Here is a 19,204-nt window from a genome sequence, read left to right on the forward strand (position 1 = left end):
GATAAATAGAGGCTAGATATTTGTGACTCACATCATGTGCATACAGCTTCTCAAACTAGTGGTTGGGAGTGCACTGGATGTGGAATAAACAGGGTTTTATCCAAGAGTTTTCATGACTTTTGATCCAAACAGACCAACATGGCCTCTTCTTTGGAGGGAAAACACAGGGGAAGGTTGATATACAGAAGTGATCTATGTTAGCTAGCTGGAGAGAAATTCCATGCTTCGAGATATGATACTTTTAATAAGCATAAATAAGCTACCAAACTGGAAAACAAAGAGGCCATCTTTATCAGAACAATGTGGGGTCATGTTGGTTATACAAAAGTCCAGTTGTTGCGGCCTGGCAGCCAAGGACAGTTGCCTTCTGATTTTGATCAGCTGCCCCACAGTAAAATTGGGAAAATAAACATGTTACCTCACAGGTCACAAGACTAAGGGTAGTCTCATGTGGCTGAATGGAAAACAAACACCTGAAGCAGACTGATTAGCTGAACTGATGGTTTGAACATTGACAAATGTTTTATCTGAGTAAAGGAGGAAGATGGCAAATGACTCACTTGGTTCACTAATCGCCATTCTGCAGGCTGCATTTTTATTTGTGTATCACAGAAAGGGAGGTGAGGAGTGTCATATTTTGCATTAGCAGAAAATAAACCATTTTATTTGTAAAAAAACACAAAAAATGGCTTTTTCTATTGCTTGTTAGCAGGGTGGGATTTTTTCACTCTTAAGCATCACCCTCTTCCCAGTGCGCAGTGAAAAGCAGAAGATCACGAGGTGCTCTTTGCGTGTTTCTGCACGAAGCTCAGGTATTCTTGAACATCATCCGGAGAACCAACAACAAAAGGGACTCTTTGGTGAATGGACTCTGGCTTCACATCCAGCACAGCTTCTGTCCCGGTGGTAGCTACTCCTCCAGCCTGCTCTATGATGAAAGCGATGGGGTTGCACTCATAAAGAAGTCGGAGCTGTGGCGGAAGAGAAAATCCTTTATTCGGTTTAGGTGGTTGGTGGTAGTTTAGAAAGCAACCCGGGAACTTACTGTCAACTAAAACAGTTTTTCAAATTATAGACACTCTGTATATTACAATAGGGACGCGGGTGATGCTGTGGGTTAAACCACAGAGCCTAGGACTTGCCGATCAGAAGCTCGGCAGTTCAAAGGTTGACGGTTCGAATCCCAGCTCCTGCCAACCTAGCAGTTTGGAAGCATGCTAGTGAGAGTAGATAAATAGGTACCACTCCAGCAGGAAGGTAAACACCGTTTCCATGCGCTGCTCTGGTTCGCCAGAAGCGGCTTAGTCATGCTGGCCACATGACCCGGAAGCTGTATGCCGGCTCCCTCCGCCAATAAAGCAAGATGAATGCAGCAACCCCAGAGTCGGTCACGACTGGACCTAATGGTCAGGGGTCCCTTTCTTTACCTTTACCTTATATTACAATATCATAATCCTTTAATTATTATTTCTTAAAGAAAAAAAATACTACAATCCAGGCAACGTTAAGTACTTGCAAGTCCCATTTATTTCTGTTGGAGAAGAAAGAACTTGCCAAAATCGCTTCCCTTATCTTGCCACTACTACACCAAGGCTGGAATGGAAATTGGCCGCTCTCCCACTAGCTAGGAGCCTTAGGGTGGAAAAATTCCCATTAGTGCCATTGGAGACTTTTTTCTAAAGCTCCCAGCTCCACCAAAGTGGAATTTACATACTATTAGGCTATTTTTTTCCATATGGAATACATTCTACCCTGGCATCCCAGCTTATTTATCCATTCTTGGACTATTCCAAACTACTGTAACTTCTTGTCGCTAACTTAACAATGGTCCCTGCAGCTCTCTTAACTGCTCAGGAATCTGAAACTGCTTGTGTTCTCTTCAGGAATAGGTGGGCAAAAGGCCATGTTCCATCATGTACTGTTTCCCTTTGTACTCTGCATTATTTGACAAAGCAGTTTGCAGAGGTTAAAGGCATGTGACACAAACATGCGTCTGTGCCCAGAAATGTACAATACGGACTGCAATTCATAGTACAAGAGTACAGCCGGTCAAGTCATTCTCTGCCAGTTCAACCATGGCATCCTTCCTCTCCCTCCTGGCCACAAAACATTTTGTGCACTAACCAATTGTTTCTTACAGAATCGCTAATCTTGTATAACCCTAATTCAGTCCACAATTAACTAATAACATTTCTTAGTACTGAGCATTCTGCTACTGAAATTCCATCAGTGGAACTAACAATTCTAACCACTTTTTTGGAATGAGAAAACCGTTGAATTCATCGCTGCAAGAAGTGAGGTTACAGGGAATCCTGAGAGATCTGTGGGCAACCCAGTCAAGTGGGCGGCATATAAATTATATTACAGTGGTGCCTCGCAAGACGAAATTAATTCGTTCTGCGAGTTTTTTCGTTCTGCGAGTTTTTTCGTCTTGCGAAGCACCGCTGTGTATTGACGGTTTCCCATAGGAATGCATTGGCGGTTTTAAAAAAAAGGCGCAAGATGTTTCATCTTGCGAAGCAAGCCCATAGGGAAATCTGCCTTGCGAAGCAACTCAGAAAATGAAAAACTCTTTCGTCTTGCGAGTTTTTCGTCTTCCGAGGCATTTGTCTTGTGAGGTACCACTGTATTATATAATACAATATATTATTATATCATATTACTATTATCCACAAAAGCTCATGCCATGATGCCATCATAAATGTGTTATTCTTTGAGGTGCCACAAAACTCTTTTATTGTTTCAATATAATTATACACCGAGTATGGGATGAGAAAAAGTTACCTTTCCTTTTGGACTCTTCTGGTTAGCCGGATACAAAAAGATCCCACCATACACCAGGGTACGATGAACATCAGCCACCATGGAGCCCACATATCTGGCTCCATAAGGAGAAACACCTTCCTATGAAAAAGAGGGGTAGATATATTGGCCACATTGATTTGCAACGGAAAAGGTGAAACTAGGTGGAGGAAAACCATGCAAGGAACACCCGTCCACAAAAATACTATTGCTCACATGAAATGATGATTTGGGCTTAAAGTATAAAAGATTGGTTAGATATTAAGGATTGCTAAATCCTTGATCAAATATGGGACTTTTGCTTTTAACACCAACAAAGACACTGCCCAGGTGTGGGAAACCTTTGGCCTCCACACGCTGCTGAACTTCCACCATCCTTGGCCATTGGCCATCCTTGCTGGACTGATGGGATTTGTAGCTCAGCAACACTTGGAGGGCCAGGGGTTCCCCACACCTGATATAGTTGTTGCTCTTTCACCAGTTAATCTCATGTTATCCCCGTCTGCTGTAGGACAGAAATATAATCTTGCAGGCAAAGGCTGTGGGTGGATTTCCCTTTCAGATGACAAAGGGAATTGATGGTACCTGACAAACTTGGAAGGATTCAATGTTCTTTTCCTGAAAAAGCAATAGTGTGAATTGTCATAATTGATGTAGTAACTTGTCTCCTTCTGCTTGGAATCCTAGAAGTGTATTGTTCTCTGCGATGCCGCTCAATCAAACATTTCTTAAGTGCTCCTAATAGGAGTCATCTACCCACATTTTGTGGGGTAGATTCCGCAACATGAGAAAGCTTCTTGGTTCCATCTGTTGTGCTCTTGCTTAAAACCAAGAAAGTACTGTTACTTGTTCTCAGCTTTTAAGTTCCCTGGCTTTGCACCTGCATTTTAAGGAGGAAGTACCAGCCATAAAACTCAAAAGAAATGATTCTGCAGTGAGCAGCAGAGCAGCATGTTCCGCTTCCCTTCATAGATACCAGTCTCCTATAAGTCAGCAACATACACAGCTGTTACAAGAGGCTTCAAAGGTGATTTGAGATATTGGGGTTACAGGGACATCTGATGGAGTTTCAATTCCTTCAATGGCTTCTTGCATAGGAAACATTCTTTTTTGGCCATAAGATTTCCCCAGCAGCACCTGGGAACCATTTTTACTTTTAAAAGATGAAACTCTTACAATGGGGGGCCAAGAGAGCAGCCAGGCATTTAAAGAATTTTGAAACTCAGCTCGGTGGCTTTCAGGCAGTGAATCCAGTAATTGTGATTCAATGACCTCCTGCTTTTAAACAATTCATTAGCTTTGAGTACAGATTAATTACTTAAGCTGGACTGTGTGCTTGACACAGGGAAGATGGAAAATTCAGCCATGTGGCATGAAATTTTCAAGAAGTCCCAGTTCCAGAATTTTACATGGTGCTAGCCCCAATGAGAGGGATGAGGGTGGCACTGTGGGTTAAACCACAGAGCCTAGGACTTGCTGATCAGAAGGTCGGTGGTTCGAATCCCCACGACGGGGTGAAAGCACATCAAAGTGCAAGTAGATAAATACCGTATTTTTTGCTCTATAAGACTCATTTTTTCCCTCCTAAAAAATAAGGGGAAATGTGTGTGTCGTATGGAGCAAATGCAGGCTGCGCAGCTATCGCAGAAGCCAGAACAGCAAGAGGGATTGCTGCTTTTACTGCGTAGCGATCCCTCTTGCTGTTCTGGCTTCTGATATTCAGAATTTTTTTTTTCTTGTTTTCCTCCTCCAAAAACTAGGTGTGTCTTGTGGGTCTGGTGCATCTTATGGAGCGAAAAACATGGTAGGTACTGCTCCGGCGGGAAGGTAAACGGCGTTTCCATGCACTGCTCTGGTTCGCCAGAAGGTTGGCAGTTCGAATCCCCGTGACGGGGTGAGCTCCTGTTGCTCGGTCCCTGCTCCTGCCAACCTAGCAGTTCGAAAGCACGTCAAAGTGCAAGTAGATAAATAGGTACCACTCTGGAGGGAAGGTAAACGGCATTTCCGTGTGCTGCTCTGGTTCGCCAGAAGGGGCTTAGTCATGCTGGCCACATGACCCGGAAGCTGTACGCCAGCTCCCTCGGCCAATAAAATGAGATGAGCGCCGCAACCCTAGAGTCGGCCACGACTGGACCAATGGTCAGGGGTCCATTTACCTTTATCTTTAGCCCCAATGAATAACTGGGAGGTGATTCTCCCCCCCCCCCCCCCGCCCCAGTGATTGATGCTTGAACTGTCTGCAGCTCTAACGAAAACCAAGCACCTGATCACCATTAACAGGAAGCCCTGTGATTATGATGATTGTGGAACAAGGAGAGTTGCCACCTGGTTTCCTGACCAAAGTTCTACAATAACTTTGCAATGAAATGTCTGGGAGAGCTGCATCTGTTTAACTCTGACATAATATGACTTACTGGGAGATGGGTGGTGGCAAGGACGAGAGAAGGTAGCAACCCTATTGGCTACTTAGAGATTTTAAGGTTCTAACATTTCAAATAAATGCTTTCTCATATAGCTCAAATTCTAAATAGCACCATCTTAAACTGGTTTGTACAGGGTGTGTTTACATCTAGGTAAAGGAACCCCTGACCATTAGGTCCAGTTGTGGCCGACTCTGGGGTTGCGGCGCTCATCTCGCTTTATTAGCCGAGGGAGCTGGCGTACAGCTTCCGGGTCATGTGGCCAGCATGACTAAGCCGCTTCTGGCGAACCAGAGCAGCACACGAAAATGGCGTTTACCTTCCCGCCTGAGTGGTACCTATTTATCTACTTGCACTTTGACGTGCTTTCGAACTGCTAGGTTGGCAGGAGCTGGGACCGAGCAATGGGAGCTCACCCCGTCATGGGGATTCGAACCGCCGACCTTAGGTCGGCAAGTCCTAGGCTCTGTGGTTTAACCCACAGCGCCACACGCGTCCCGTGTTTACGTCTACCTGCTTCATTTTGTTACTGGATATGAATTACGGCAGTTGAACTGATATTCATGAGAGCAAGTTAGGGAACACAACTGAACTATCATTGGATTCCACAGTATGATTCCGTGTTTGAAATATAGGTAGCATGGTGACAGAGTGATGTCACTTCCTTGATTTGTTTTGTGCTTGCTCTTTTTGTTTGTTACAAATTGCACAAGCAGTTGGTTTTAAATGTCAGGTTTTCTGGTCATGTTCTGACGAATGTACCCGGAGTTTACAAAAATAAGACAGGGTAAAACAGAAGTGCCTGCATCCTACTCAACTGCTTACTTTTTGAAACCTGTGCCAAGCAGTTCGGGTTTCTACAAAATCAAACCCACTTCTCTGTTTCCAAGAAACTGTAAGTTACTGTAATGCATTACAGCACAAACAATATCCTTTCCAGTCTGAAGAGTGCTTATACATTTTGCATAAGGCTAATTTTACCTCAATCCATTCAGCTAGCAATGAAATCATTATGATCTCACTATGGGGGTGGGGGATGACGCAAGGAATTTATTTAAAGGGATACCCTCAGATTAGAATAAAAAGAACACCAAATTTACAAGGGCCATTGGAAGTCATGGTCTTGGAATCCCAGTGACAGGTTCAGAGGTTAAGCTAAGCTATTGTTTAAGAAGCGTTTTGTGTACAAGTCACAGCGCAACTCACGCTTGTGTGTTTCCCAGTTCTTTCCACTGCTCTGGTGTATGCCGGAAGAGAAAAATGGAAACATCTACTTTTTAAACTTTTTAAATAACCATAAATCTCATTTAAGTCCAAACTTGGGGAACCTATAGATTCTCAAGTTTGGACCTGAGGCACTCTGGTTACTTTAAAACTTCAAAAGAAGCTTTTGATCTCCTCCTCTGCCATGAGAAAAAGGAGCGGGGAGTAAATTAATGATTTTGATTTTAATTAGGCTATGGACTATAGCAGGAAGGAAGGGAGAGTTCACAATTCTAAAGCTCATAATGTAAAAGTAAACTATGGTTTTGCATTACATCTGTCTTGACGACAGCAAACACAGGTACGCTTAAATTGGAGGAAACCCAATTTAAAAATGTGGGACTTGCTTTCAAGTACAGTGGTACCTCGGGTTACATACGCTTCAGGTTACATACGCTTCAGGTTACAGACTCCGCTAACCCAGAAATAGTGCTTCAGGTTGAGAACTTTGCTTCAGGATGGGAACAGAAATCGGGCTCCGGCAGCGCAGCAGCAGCAGGAGGCCCCATTAGCTAAAGTGGTGCTTCAGGTTAAGAACAGTTTCAGGTTAAGAACGGACCTCCAGAACAAATTAAGTACTTAACCCGAGGTACCGCTGTAAATATACTTAAGAGTTGGTTGTGTAAACTGACAATCCTATAGGAGAATCCTGCCCATTGTTAAGTCCTGCTTTTTGCTTGTAGATAGACTGTGCTGTGTTATTTTAATAGCCTTTTGATTTTTCATGTTTTATTACTGCCTTGTTAAGCAGCCTGGGATCCATGTGAGTGGAGGGCCCTTAAGAAATCTAATGAACAAATTAATAAATAAAAAATATTCAGTGTGACAAGCTTAGAAAATTGTTAACATATAGCTTTACTTGGTCATTTTTTGTGATGTCATTACCCAGTACAGAGTACCAACAGCTCTTTATTTTTCTTTTATTTGTTGCACTGGCTTTAACACAATAGGTTATTTCATAAGCGGAATCAGGTAATACCTGTATTGAGTTTAGAGCATTCCAAAGAAAATATAGATGCAAAGAGCAGGAAGGGTGACGTTGCTGCAGTACTTAGCCATAATAGTACTAGCAGGAAGTTTTCTACCATAGATCTTGAGTTATTTTTGTATGATACATAAATATTATGTTAGTATTTGCTAGAGCAACACCAACATACCATTGATACTTGATACATTGATACTTGATACTAAGGAAATGCTGCTTAGTTCTTTTCTACCTAAAATTATTTTTAAAAGGACAGCTCTGGGTTTGTTTGTTTTTTGCCAGGTGGTGGTGGGGGGGCTGCTCCATAAAAATCAGGGCTGCCCCTTGAGAACACTTGGGCTGCAGTCAAATAAACTGCTATTTGCCTAACTGTTAACTTCTGCATGATATTTGAGCTTTCATATGATGTAAAAGCCAAAGCTGGAACTATAGTGGAACAGAATGCAAGTTTAGTACTGGTATCCAGTGCTTTTCTTCTACAAAAATGTTTAGGTGAACTCCCACTTTGACTCAAGAAAATCACCATTTTATAGTTCAAATTGGGAAAAATAAATACAGTAAATGGACAAAAGTGCAAAGATTCACAAAATGTTTAGGGGTATGCGTACCCCTGCGTAACCCCCAGAAAAAAGCACTGCTGATATCTATATTATTTACAAATAGGTTTTTTCTCTGAAAGCAAATAACATGGAAGTGAGTCCTAAACTTGCACTACATCCCACTATAGTTCCAGTCTTTGCATGCTGTTAAAGCTCAAATCAAAGGGACACGGGTGGCGCTGTGGGTTAAACCACAGTGTCTAGGACCTGCCGATCAGAAGGTCGGTGGTTCGAATCCCCGCGATGGGGTGAGCTTCTGTTGCTTGCTCCCTGCTCCTGCCAACCTAGCAGTTCAAAAGCACGTCAAAGTGCAAGTAGATAAATAGGTACCACCCAGGTGGGAAGGTAAACAATGTTTCCGTGCGCTGCTCTGCTTCGCCAGAAGCGGCTTAGTCATGCTGGTCACAAGCTGTACGCCGGCTCCCTCGGCTAATAAAGCGAGATGAGCGCCTCAACCGCAGAGTCGGTCACGACTGGACCTAATGGTCAGGGGTCCCTTTACCTTTAAAGCTCAAATATAATGCAGAACTTAACAGTTAGGGGAAAGCTGTGAATAAGCTGCCATGTGAATGCAGACTTCCTGAGTACAGGCAGTTAACATTTTGTGCAGGGGTTCTGTTCCTGGCCCCCACACATGTTGGCAGAGTGAGCATAAGCCCGTTCTGCCCTCTTCTGGGTTCAAAAGGACCCGCGCATCAGCAGTCATGTGTCAATTGGACACAAACATAACAGTCCCCATTTGTACTGGTATTTTCAGTGGCTTGAAGGCTGTGACTGTTTTGCTGCCTCGCTCCTTTCCAGCTGAAGCTAAGTGAAGCTGCCTTTGTATAGGAATGTTTTAATCTCCACTAAGTACCGTATTTTTTGCTCTATAAGACTCACTTTTCCCCTCCCAAAAAGTAAGGGGAAATGTGTGTGCGTCTTATGGGGCGAATGCAGGCTGCGCAGCTATCCCAGAAGCCAGAACAGCAAGAGGGATTGCTGCTTTCACTGTGCAGCGATCCCTCTTGCTGTTCTGGCTTCTGAGATACAGAATTATTATTTTTCTTGTTTTCCTCCTCCAAAAACTAGGTGCGTCTTGTGGTCTGGTGCGTCTTATAGGGCGAAAAATATGGTACCTTACTCTTTCCTTTGCCTGCCCTTATCTGCCGCATGTTGTCATGGGTCTTCATTTGCAGACACATTTTAAGAACTCTCAGATCAACAAATACGACAACATTGACTTTTGTTCCCTTCTATTTAAAGTAGATTTGAGTGCAAACAACTGAGGTTTCTGATGCAGACTTCTTATGTTGCAAGCATCTTGCAATCTGCCCATACCAAAGGGAACAATCAATGTTCTGACCTCTCCTGCTGCGATCCAGTTTGTCCCCAGTTAAAGTGCACCCTTTTAGCGTCAGTGAGAGATAAGGGAAGAGAATGTGGTCCTCTGGGAGAGATAGGAACCAGAAGTGTCTAACATGGTGCATTTATTTTACATAGATTGAGGAGCTTCGTTTGTTTGAATAGAGTCTAATAGCACATAGAGTGGTACCTCTGGTTACATATGCTTCAGCTTACATATGCTTCAGGTTACAGACGCCGCTAACCCAGAAATAGTGCTTCAGGTTAAGAACTTTGCTTCAGGATGAGAACAGAAATCGTGCTCCGGTGGCACAGCTGCAGCAGGAGGCCCCATTAGCTAAAGTGGTGCTTCAGGTTAAGAACAGTTTCATGTTAAGTACGGACCTCCGGAACGAATTAAGTACTTAACTTGAGGTACCACTGTACAGCTATTTCACCTGCAAAGTGAGTGCACTTTCTGCATTTTCATATTTCAAGGCAATTTAAATACACATGGTTCTATATTCGCTTCTGTGGTGTGGTGTCAACGTTGACTTGAATGTTTGACTCACCTAGTTTCCAAAGGTAGGGAAATGTAACAACCTAGGTTACAGGAAGACGAAGGGAACTGCTGAGAAGTGCCCGGGACTGGTATAGGAAGGTATAGCCCAGGGGTCACCAAGGTTTATCTTGCCTGGGCTGGATCGGTCCCGCAAAGATCCCTCCATGGGCCAGATCACGTGTGTGTGTGAGCGCGGCCCCCCGCTCAGACACAATTTTTGGTGTCTGCGCAGATGCGATTTTCGGCACCGCGGAAGCAAGTCCCCACGCTGCACTGGTTTAGTGCAGCGCGCAAGCGGGAAACTCACTTCGGTGGCGGCTCGGGGGGCGGTAAAATGACCTCCACATGCCGCTTCCAGTCCATGGGCCTTAGGTTGCCGACCCCTGGTATAGCCAGATAAAGCAAGAAAGATGATACATTAAATTCATATGTGCATTTAATGTATCTTGCCTTTTGCTTTAAAAATAACAGCCATGGAGGATCTAAATCAAGATTGCAACCTTCCCCCTGAATAATCCTCACCTCCAAGCTTCCATTGGCACCATGCCACAGTCCCTCTCAAAGGAAATAGCAATTGTTACGGTGTAGGATTTCCATGGTACCGGAAGATAAAATGTCATGGACGTTTCGGGGGTGGGGGGTGCAGCTGCATTTAAAATACTAAATTAACTGAGGTTCTGCACCCCCCAGCAGAAGCCTGCCCCCCCCCATAATGTCCTGTTACCCATGATCTCCCCTAAAACCCAAAAAAGCTCAAAAAGCAAAAAACTAGCTACGCCCACGTAAATGTATACCAGCGTATCTGCAAGCTGTGCTTTATGTATAATGATGATGAGATTCGCCCAGTTTCACAGACAGTAGTACCCAGTAGACAGTAGGCCCTCAATAGAGTTGCAATAAAACGGTATATTACCTCAGGAAATTTCTTCTTTTGTAAATACTCTGTCACTGAAGGATCAAAGTACTTGGCATAGCCCTCATTGAGGCTGTAGATTTTCCCTTTCTTCTTGATTTTCACGTCTTTTTCCACCAGAATGAACTCACCGAGAGCCTGCAGAATAGTTAAAGGATGTCATGAGTAATAAATGCCATGGGTATACTTCCTTGACGTTCTGAGGCTTGTCCAGATACGACCCTAATATACAGTTACATGCTCCCTACTCTTTCAAAGAGTAATAAGGCTTGGTTGCAATCCTAAATATACCTGCCAGGGTACGAGACCAATGGAACACCCTTCCCAAACATGCAGGGGATTTCAATATGAGTTCCTTTTCAAAAAGAGAGTCCAGGAAACTTACATTGCATTTGTAATATTTGCTTTTTTGCTGTGGAAAAAGAGGGCATTAAAGGGCACTCAGATATCTCCTGACTCTCAACCGCCATCACCCTTTCCGCTACTTTTTTTGCAGCTTGTTTGAAGCACCCACCGGATGAGACTTGAGCAGCATTTCTCTACCAAATTCTTCCTTCTTTCTGGTGACATAATTTAGTTGTCCTTCTAGCTACCTAATAAGGGATCGCACTCCTGCTACGATGATAGCGTGATGCAAAGTGTTAAGTTGTGGACGAACATATCAGACGACACAGCGATTCTTCAAACAGCTCTTGCTTATTCAGAGGCAGAACAGAACTGAACTGAAGGGCTCAGTCAGCCTGCTTATATAGAGCTCCAGTACAGCAGTTACTGTAGCAACTTTCTAAAACTATCCAATCACTGAACGTCACTTTCGATCCTTCATTTGCATAACTATCTACAGTATCCCCCTGATGGCCCAGGGTGAGAACTTCAATACATAACACAAAGTGAGGTCAGGAAGCAATGCAATCACTCAAAATGAGTGGCCAGGAAGGGAGTTACACTCTACATGCTGAAAGGGTGGGGTGAATTTCATATGAATACGAGAGGGCGGCAGAAAATAGTATTAGTAATGAATGTTTGCACAGGTACCGGATCCAGCATGAAGCAGTCCACTCCTTGCCCCGTGGAAAGAGCTACCAAGGTTGCACTCCCGTACAAAGCATAGCCGGCTGCGACGATGTTGCGCCCAGGCTGCAAGGCATCTTTCTCAGAAGGCTCGTCTTCTGATGTCTAAGGGGAAAGCAATGGTTGTACTCAAATCTCAAGTATTTTGCTGTTGTTATTAAAACGCATTTGAAGAAGAAGAAAAATAAAACCACAATTTCAAATAGGACTCTCTCCCAGTTACGGTGCACATTGTACAACAGGCCCTTGTGAAAGGTTTGTATCGACACCCGATATAACGAGATAGAGTTTGGGGGCATTTTTGTAAGAGGATCTCGAGTGATAATTTCAGTGACAAACTGCAAATAGAGAACCATAGGAAGGGCACATCCAGCAGTAGTTTAAAAATGGCAGTAAACGGACAGTGTTATTTTTATCTATCTATTTCACTCACCAATTGCTTCCCATGAATCATCCCACAGTGATTTAATAATAATAAAATCAGGAGCAAGGAAAGCCATTTCAAATCCAATATGTAGATAGGCTGTGATAAAAGACTTGTTGAAAAAGGAAGGCCTTCAGTAGGTGCTAAAAAGAGTAAAGAGCATGCTGTCTGCTATGCAGTGGGAGGGAGTTCCAAAGGCTAGGTGCCACCACACTAAAGGCCCAATTCTTGCATTATACAGAATGGATCGGCTGCTGTATGGGGTTTGTACAGCAAACACCTTGAATTGAGCCCAGTATCTAACTGGCAGCTAGCGGCAATAGAATATTCATCTAATGAAGTATATGTATGGCATTTGCAAGCGAAATTTATTTGGATACCCACAACATAGCGAAGATATAAAAATAAAACATGCTGCCAAGTTACTAATGTCCTTAACAAATAGAGAATCACCATATTTTTACATTCCATACCCCTATTAAGAATGTTGTAGTATTGCTTTGAGACTTAAATCCCATACCCACTTTCTGGGAATAAATTCTACCAAACTCCCATTTTTTTTAAAAAAAAGTTTTTATTAAAGTTGTTTTTTGTGTGTGTTACAAAACAAATAAAGAGGGAAAGGTACATGCCTTGTCTCCACTTTCAATTCATAGTCTGTTTCACACTTTGCTTGCATTTAGTGATACACACTTTTGTCATAGACATCATGCATTTAGGGGGGTGAGGAGGAAGAGGGCTGAGCCCCCATTTTGTTCCATTTCTCAACTTACCTTCTTGTAAATAGCAAATATAGTTCCTATCGAAGCTAAGCAGTCTATGTTGGAAGAGCCATCCAGTGGATCAAAGCACACAACATATTTACCCTGAAAGAGGAGGAACCAATCAAATGAAAAGCAAATAAATAAAAATGTTTTCTCTCTCTTAATCTTTCAGATCTGGCTGGAGTACTACGCACCAAAACAATTTTGTATTATACTAAAATACACTGGTATAACTTTCATGGCTTCACCACCCTCCCCAGAACCCTGTGAATTATAGTTTTCTGAGAGGCAGAGAACACTGCCTCAGCACTACCTCCACAAAACTACAATTCCCATGATTTCATAGAATCATAGAGTTGGAAGAGACCACAAGGGCCATCGAGTCCAACCCCCTGCCAAGCAGGAAACACCATCAGAGCACCCCTGACATATGGTTGTCAAGCCTCTGCTTAAAGACCTCCAAAGAAGGAGACTCCACCACACTCCTTGGCAGCAAATTCCACTGTCAAACAGCTCTTACTGTCAGGTACTTATCACTTCATTCAGTTTAGTAATCACACAGACCCCATTGCTCAGTTTCCATTTATTAAATCTGTCTCCCTTTCTGGTATGCAGTTGTGTTTAGCATCTTTCAGGTAATCAAGCAAACGAGTTCTTTTCTCTTCAGAAATACAATTGTGCCATCTGCTGCTAAAAGGAGAGAACAGCCCCTTTTCCCAGTCAATGTGTACCGACCCTCTTATCTTTTGGAGTAATAATAGCTTCTTTATTCTCCTCTGAGACCAGGACACATGTGCTGTAGGAGGACTGTAGCATGTTAATAACCAGAGAATTAGATAAAACATCAAGCTTCTTCTGTTCATCCCCAGTCACATTCACAGTGCCAGCTATTCCGAACCTATAGGAAAGGGCTTCGTTATTATAATAAGGGAACACCAAAAAGTACACATTATACTGCAATACTGTTTTACATTATTTCCTTACTATTCCCTTTTACTTGACTTTCACACTGACATAACTCAAACTGTCCCTCATGTAATTGTCTCAAACTTCCCAAACTTTTTACTAGTGATAAAAAGGTACCAGGGCCAGTCTTGACAGACTCTAGGGTTGTGCGCCCATCTCACTTAAGAGGCCGGGGGCCAGCGCTGTCCGGAGACACTTCCGGGTCACGTGGCCAGTGTGACAAAGCCGCATCTGGCGAGCCAGCGCGGCACACGGAAACGCCGTTTACCTTCCCGCCAGTAAGTGGTCCCTATTTATCTACTTGGACCCGGAGGTGCTTTTGAACTGCTAGGTTGGCAGGCGCTGGGACCGAGCAATGGGAGTGCACCCCACCGCGGGGATTCGAACCGCCGACCTTTCGATCGGCAAGCCCTAGGCGCTGAGGCTTTTACCCACAGCGCCACCCGCGTCTCCCTTTACTAGTGATAAATACCAATTAAAACCTGTGTTGGAACTCATCTGTTCAGAAAACTCAGCTGGATGCTAGTTATAGCAATACACTATAGTTTTATTTTGCTTGACAGCCTGATGATAATCCCCATGATACATGGGTGATCCTAATCTGTATTTGCACAACACCGCCAAGAGAGAATTACAATCATGATGCAATGGCTGTATGGAGCTAATAGCACATGAATCAACTATGAGTGATAAAATATTCTCCTCATACCGCAGAAGAAAGCTTAAATAGAAGTTTCTATGCCCTTTCCTATGCACTCAGAGGACAGCCTTATTGATTTGATTTCGGGTAAGCATGCTTAGGACGTGAAGACTGACACATCGCCATTGATTCAGTGAGCTGGACCTGAGACTCTAAACATGGTAACAATAGTTTGTGTGTGAGTGAGCAGAGACAATGCAATCTTAACAGTTAAAAAAATATTGTGGGAGAGAAATGGAAGCAGAAAATATGGAGTAATAACAACAGCACAATAACAAATTGGCCACATGACTGACTAGTCTTCAACATGTACTCATTTCTCACTGGAGGTATCTACTTCCTTTCACAAGCTTCCAGCTTATGACTTTGCTCTAGCATTTCATTTGCATATTTTATTGTTTTATTTTTTAATTGTGAAATATGTCGTACCCTGCCCTGGAATAAAATTTTGAAGGGCGGATGTCAGGGGTTCAGGAGCAGAGGCACAGGAAAGGGAGGAAATAGAGAGCGAGGGGGAGGAGTCCGAAGGAAATGTTAGCGATGACAGCGGTCCGAGGTCTCTGAGTCTTTCCAGCGAATCGGAAGATTCACAGAAAGGGGCTCCCATGGTCAGGGCAAGGGGGGTGCCTAGGGGGACACCCCAGGAAGAAGGGGCCAGAGGGGACTCAGAGAGCAGCAGTTGGAAATCAGGACCAGCGTCCGCACCAGAGTGCAGTAGGGTGGAGGAGTCCCAGACATCGGGATCAGGAGGCGCACTGCCAGCGGGAGGACATGAGTCAGGATTGGCCACGCCTCCATCGGGGAGCGAGGAAACGGTCGAGAGGAAGGTTGAAGGCTGGGCGCGCGCGCCAAGTTCAAATGTACAGGAGGGCGGCACAGTTGGCAGCCCGGATAGGGAGCCAGGTCCCAAAGCCCGCTGAAAAGAGCGGGAGGAGTCAGGGGGGTCAACGTCAGCTTCAGAAGAATCCAGGAAGGAAGGGACCCCGGGGGGTAGCAGGACCCAGAGGAGAAAGGAGAGACGGAAGAGGTGGAGTAAGGCTAGAATCTTAAACTGGTGTACAGGGGGCGGAGATTCAGATGGAGCTTCGCCGATCTAAACCCTAGACGTAGAGCTGGGGCGCTCCGGCTTGAAAATGGAAACTGTACTTCAATAAAGACTTTTGTACATTACTACCGGCTAGCGTTGGTCCTCTGTGAGCTGGGACCTGGAGCCAGCTCTGACAGCAGCATACAGATTTCTAAAAACAAACAGATAATACTACTTCATTTGGAAGTGTTCATAATATTTTAGAGACTAGGAAGGGGTGGGCAAACGCCATTATAAATGTATGGCAGAGAAAGTGGATTCACACATGACTTGTTCACTTGAATGTCCCTAGCATATACAACTGTACAACTCTTTGAACTTTTGCAAACCCTAGGGAAATAGGGGTCATGATCACATGAAGTAAACCCTGCAGGTGTCACGAATGTCTGGCTATGAGGCTGCTGGCTGCTGAGAGTTGGTGGGTTATAAGCTTTGTATAATGTGAGTGGTCATTATGATCTTGGAAGATGTTCAGTAGGGCCAGTTCTGGGGTGAGTTCTAATACCTGTTTAGTTATTTTGCATATCTCTTGTAGGACTGCTGTCCAGAAGGGTTGGATTTTAGGGCATTCCCGCCACATGTGGAGGTATGTTCATGCGGAAGTGCAGCCTCCCCAACATCTTGGTGAGGTTCCTGGGTGTATCAGCGCCAGTTCCTGTGGTGTTAAGTACCATCTGTAGGTGAGTTTCAGAGTGAGTTCCCTTGAGTTTGGCTTGCTGAGATCATGCTGCATCTTGAACTCTGCTCTCTTGGGCAAAAAAAGCTTTGTCCTCTTTGGACTGAGACCCTAGATCCAGAGCAGGGGTCGGCAAAGTTTTTGTGGCTTGGGCTGGTTCACGGTCCCGCAGACGCTGCAGTGAGCCAGAGTGTGAGTGCGCACACATGTGCAAACGCTATTTCCGGTGCTCCTTCCAGCGCGGAGGAGGCGTGCACAGCTTCCCATTGGCTGCAGGAGCTTCCTGCACCCTATGGGAATCCAGCCAGCATTGGGGAAGGCAGTCCCTGCTCTGTTCCTCGCTGGTTTAGCGCGGAGCGTGGGAGCCGACCGAGTGGGAGCATGGAGCATGGGAGCCGACCAAGTAAGCGGGGGGGTGTCCATGGGCCGATTAAACGACCCCCATGGGCCGCTTGGGCCTTAGGTTGCTGACCCCTGCTCTAGAGCATGACAGATGGAAGAGTCACAGCTAAAACACAGGATTACAATGATGGGATAGGGTTCCCTTGGAATAAACGAAGGATGACAATTCCACACAATATTCCTAGTGGGGAAACCTCCATATATAACTGTTGCTGAAAAAAGTAAGGAACAGTTAAAATTACTGTGTAACAACGATTCTCCTTGGCAGTATTTTTCCAGCCTAATGGGAGAGCCAACCAAACAAAACTAATAATCGGAGTATAATCTCTGAAAGCTGTTTTTATACTAGCTTACATTTAACATTGTCATAATGTTAATTATAACTCTTTAACCAGAAGGGATAGCCTTCAGATGCTGTTGGACTACAGCTCACGTCAGCACCAGCCAATGGTAATCTGCAATGATAGGAACTGTAGTCTAGCAACTGGAGTTAAATACCACTGAACATAATGGGATGTGCTTCTGAATAAAGATGTGTAATAACTGCATGTTTTGTATACTATTCTCTGAGGTTCTCACATTTTGTATAGTACCACTTAGAGTAGTGGTGACAATTTCTTCTTTAAAATTTATGCATGAGATGAAGAAATGAGTTTTAATATGAATTTTATAAGAGTGGGTTTCTAGACAATGGCCAACGTGTATGTCCATGCTGAATGAAGAGAGTGCCATTCCAATCACTTCAGACTGTGTAAATTCTGACTGCACCTTAAGCCAAATTAACTGCTTGACCTTCTTGTCTGACCTTGATGGCAATAGAAATGGGGCACACAAGAAAAGCAGCCTATTCCCATTTCTTTAAATCTAACAAAGTAATGCAGGTAATTTACAGGTGCTGCCACTCCTATTATTAAAGCAGTTAGTAGTTAAGCTGCAGTAGTTATTCTTAAAACTATGGCCAGACTAAAATCAGTGACCATTTGATTGTGGAGTTTCTGTAATTTAACATACACCATGACTGCGATACCGGCCTTCTTTCATTCCAGGCACATGGAATTCCCATACTGCTATTCTGGCCATGCCATTTACCGTATTTTTCGCTCTATAGGGTGCACCGGCCCATAGGGCGCACCTAGTTTTTTTTAGCCTTTGCTCCTGGAGCTTGTTGCTATCCACAAGCCTTCTGAGCCCGGCAGGAACTCCCACCGGGCTCCGAAGGCTGGCGGATAGCTGCCCAAAGCCTGGGTGCGCAGTGCTGTGCTCCCCGGGCTCCAGGATGCAGGCTGCCATCCACAAGCCTTCGGAGCCCAGCAGGAACTCCTGCCGTGCTCCGAAGGCTTGTGGATAGCTTCCTGAAGCCTGGAGAGCGAGAGGGGTCGGTGCGCACCGACCCCTCTCGCTCTCCAGGCTTCAGCGAAAGCCTGCATTCGCTCCATAGGACGCACACACATTTCCCCTTCATTTTTGGAGGGGGAAAAGTGCGTCCTATAGAGCGAAAAATATGGTAGTTTAAAAGCTTCATGCTGTGTTTAAAATAAGGAATTCCCAATGTTCACAACCCCCCTTTTATATTTAAAACGATTCTTATCCTCCCCAATTCTGTGCAACTCACATATGAGCAAGGCCTGCCTTCCGAACCGCTGAAGAGATGGCCTTTATGGCAGTGAGCATCGAGTTCAGCAGCTGAGTCAATTCTCCTGTGGCCCCTTTAACCCGCCGTCCTTTCTCCATGACATATCGGTTAAGGGTTAACATGTCTGTTTCAAAGGGGCTTCTGTCCGACATCTTGGCTGGTGAAAAGGGTCTGTTTTCTTCACTAGAATTTAGCAGTTCCTTTGCACTCTCAGTGTTGCTGCTGTTCAGTGGCCGTTTTATTTTAAGAAGAAGCAGTTGGCTTGCATGCGAGAAGCGGTTTAGTAAAAGGTTTCTGAGCCCATGTGACTTACAGGCTTGGAATAGATGGGCAGTGCAACTCCTCTGAATTTTCCAGTCTGCAAGAGATCCTATTAATCTTAACCTTAACCTTCAATGCCGGCTAAAAAAAAAAGTTGGTTTGGCAAGCCTACCCAACTATGTAATTAAGTACATTTGTTTTTCAAATTTATTTTAACTTTATTTTGATAATTTTTTGTTTAGTGTTTTGTTGCCTTTTTATTTGCATTTTAATGAATATTTTATAGCATTTTATGTGAACTGTTTTGAATCCCCCCCTTCCCCTTAGATTTTTCCTAGGTGATTTTTGTAAAA

At 44.2% G+C, this 19,204-nt stretch overlaps 1 protein-coding gene across 1 annotated transcript; it reads right to left on the minus strand.

The window, feature by feature from the left end:
- Nucleotides 1-560: 560 nt before the first annotated feature.
- Nucleotides 561-18,931, minus strand: LOC310659733 (fructose-1,6-bisphosphatase isozyme 2). Its single transcript, XM_083403519.1, has 7 exons — nucleotides 18,570-18,931; nucleotides 13,862-14,024; nucleotides 13,136-13,228; nucleotides 11,903-12,043; nucleotides 10,868-11,005; nucleotides 2,785-2,904; nucleotides 561-971 (listed from the first exon to the last, which is right to left on the minus strand). Exons 1-7 carry the CDS (start codon nucleotides 18,740-18,742, stop codon nucleotides 774-776), a joined length of 1,026 nt encoding a protein of 341 aa, XP_083259645.1. The 5' UTR covers nucleotides 18,743-18,931; the 3' UTR covers nucleotides 561-773.
- Nucleotides 18,932-19,204: the final 273 nt, after the last annotated feature.

This window comes from Podarcis tiliguerta (assembly GCF_965153285.1).
Source record: "Podarcis tiliguerta genome assembly, chromosome: 11".
NCBI lineage: Eukaryota > Metazoa > Chordata > Lepidosauria > Squamata > Lacertidae > Podarcis > Podarcis tiliguerta.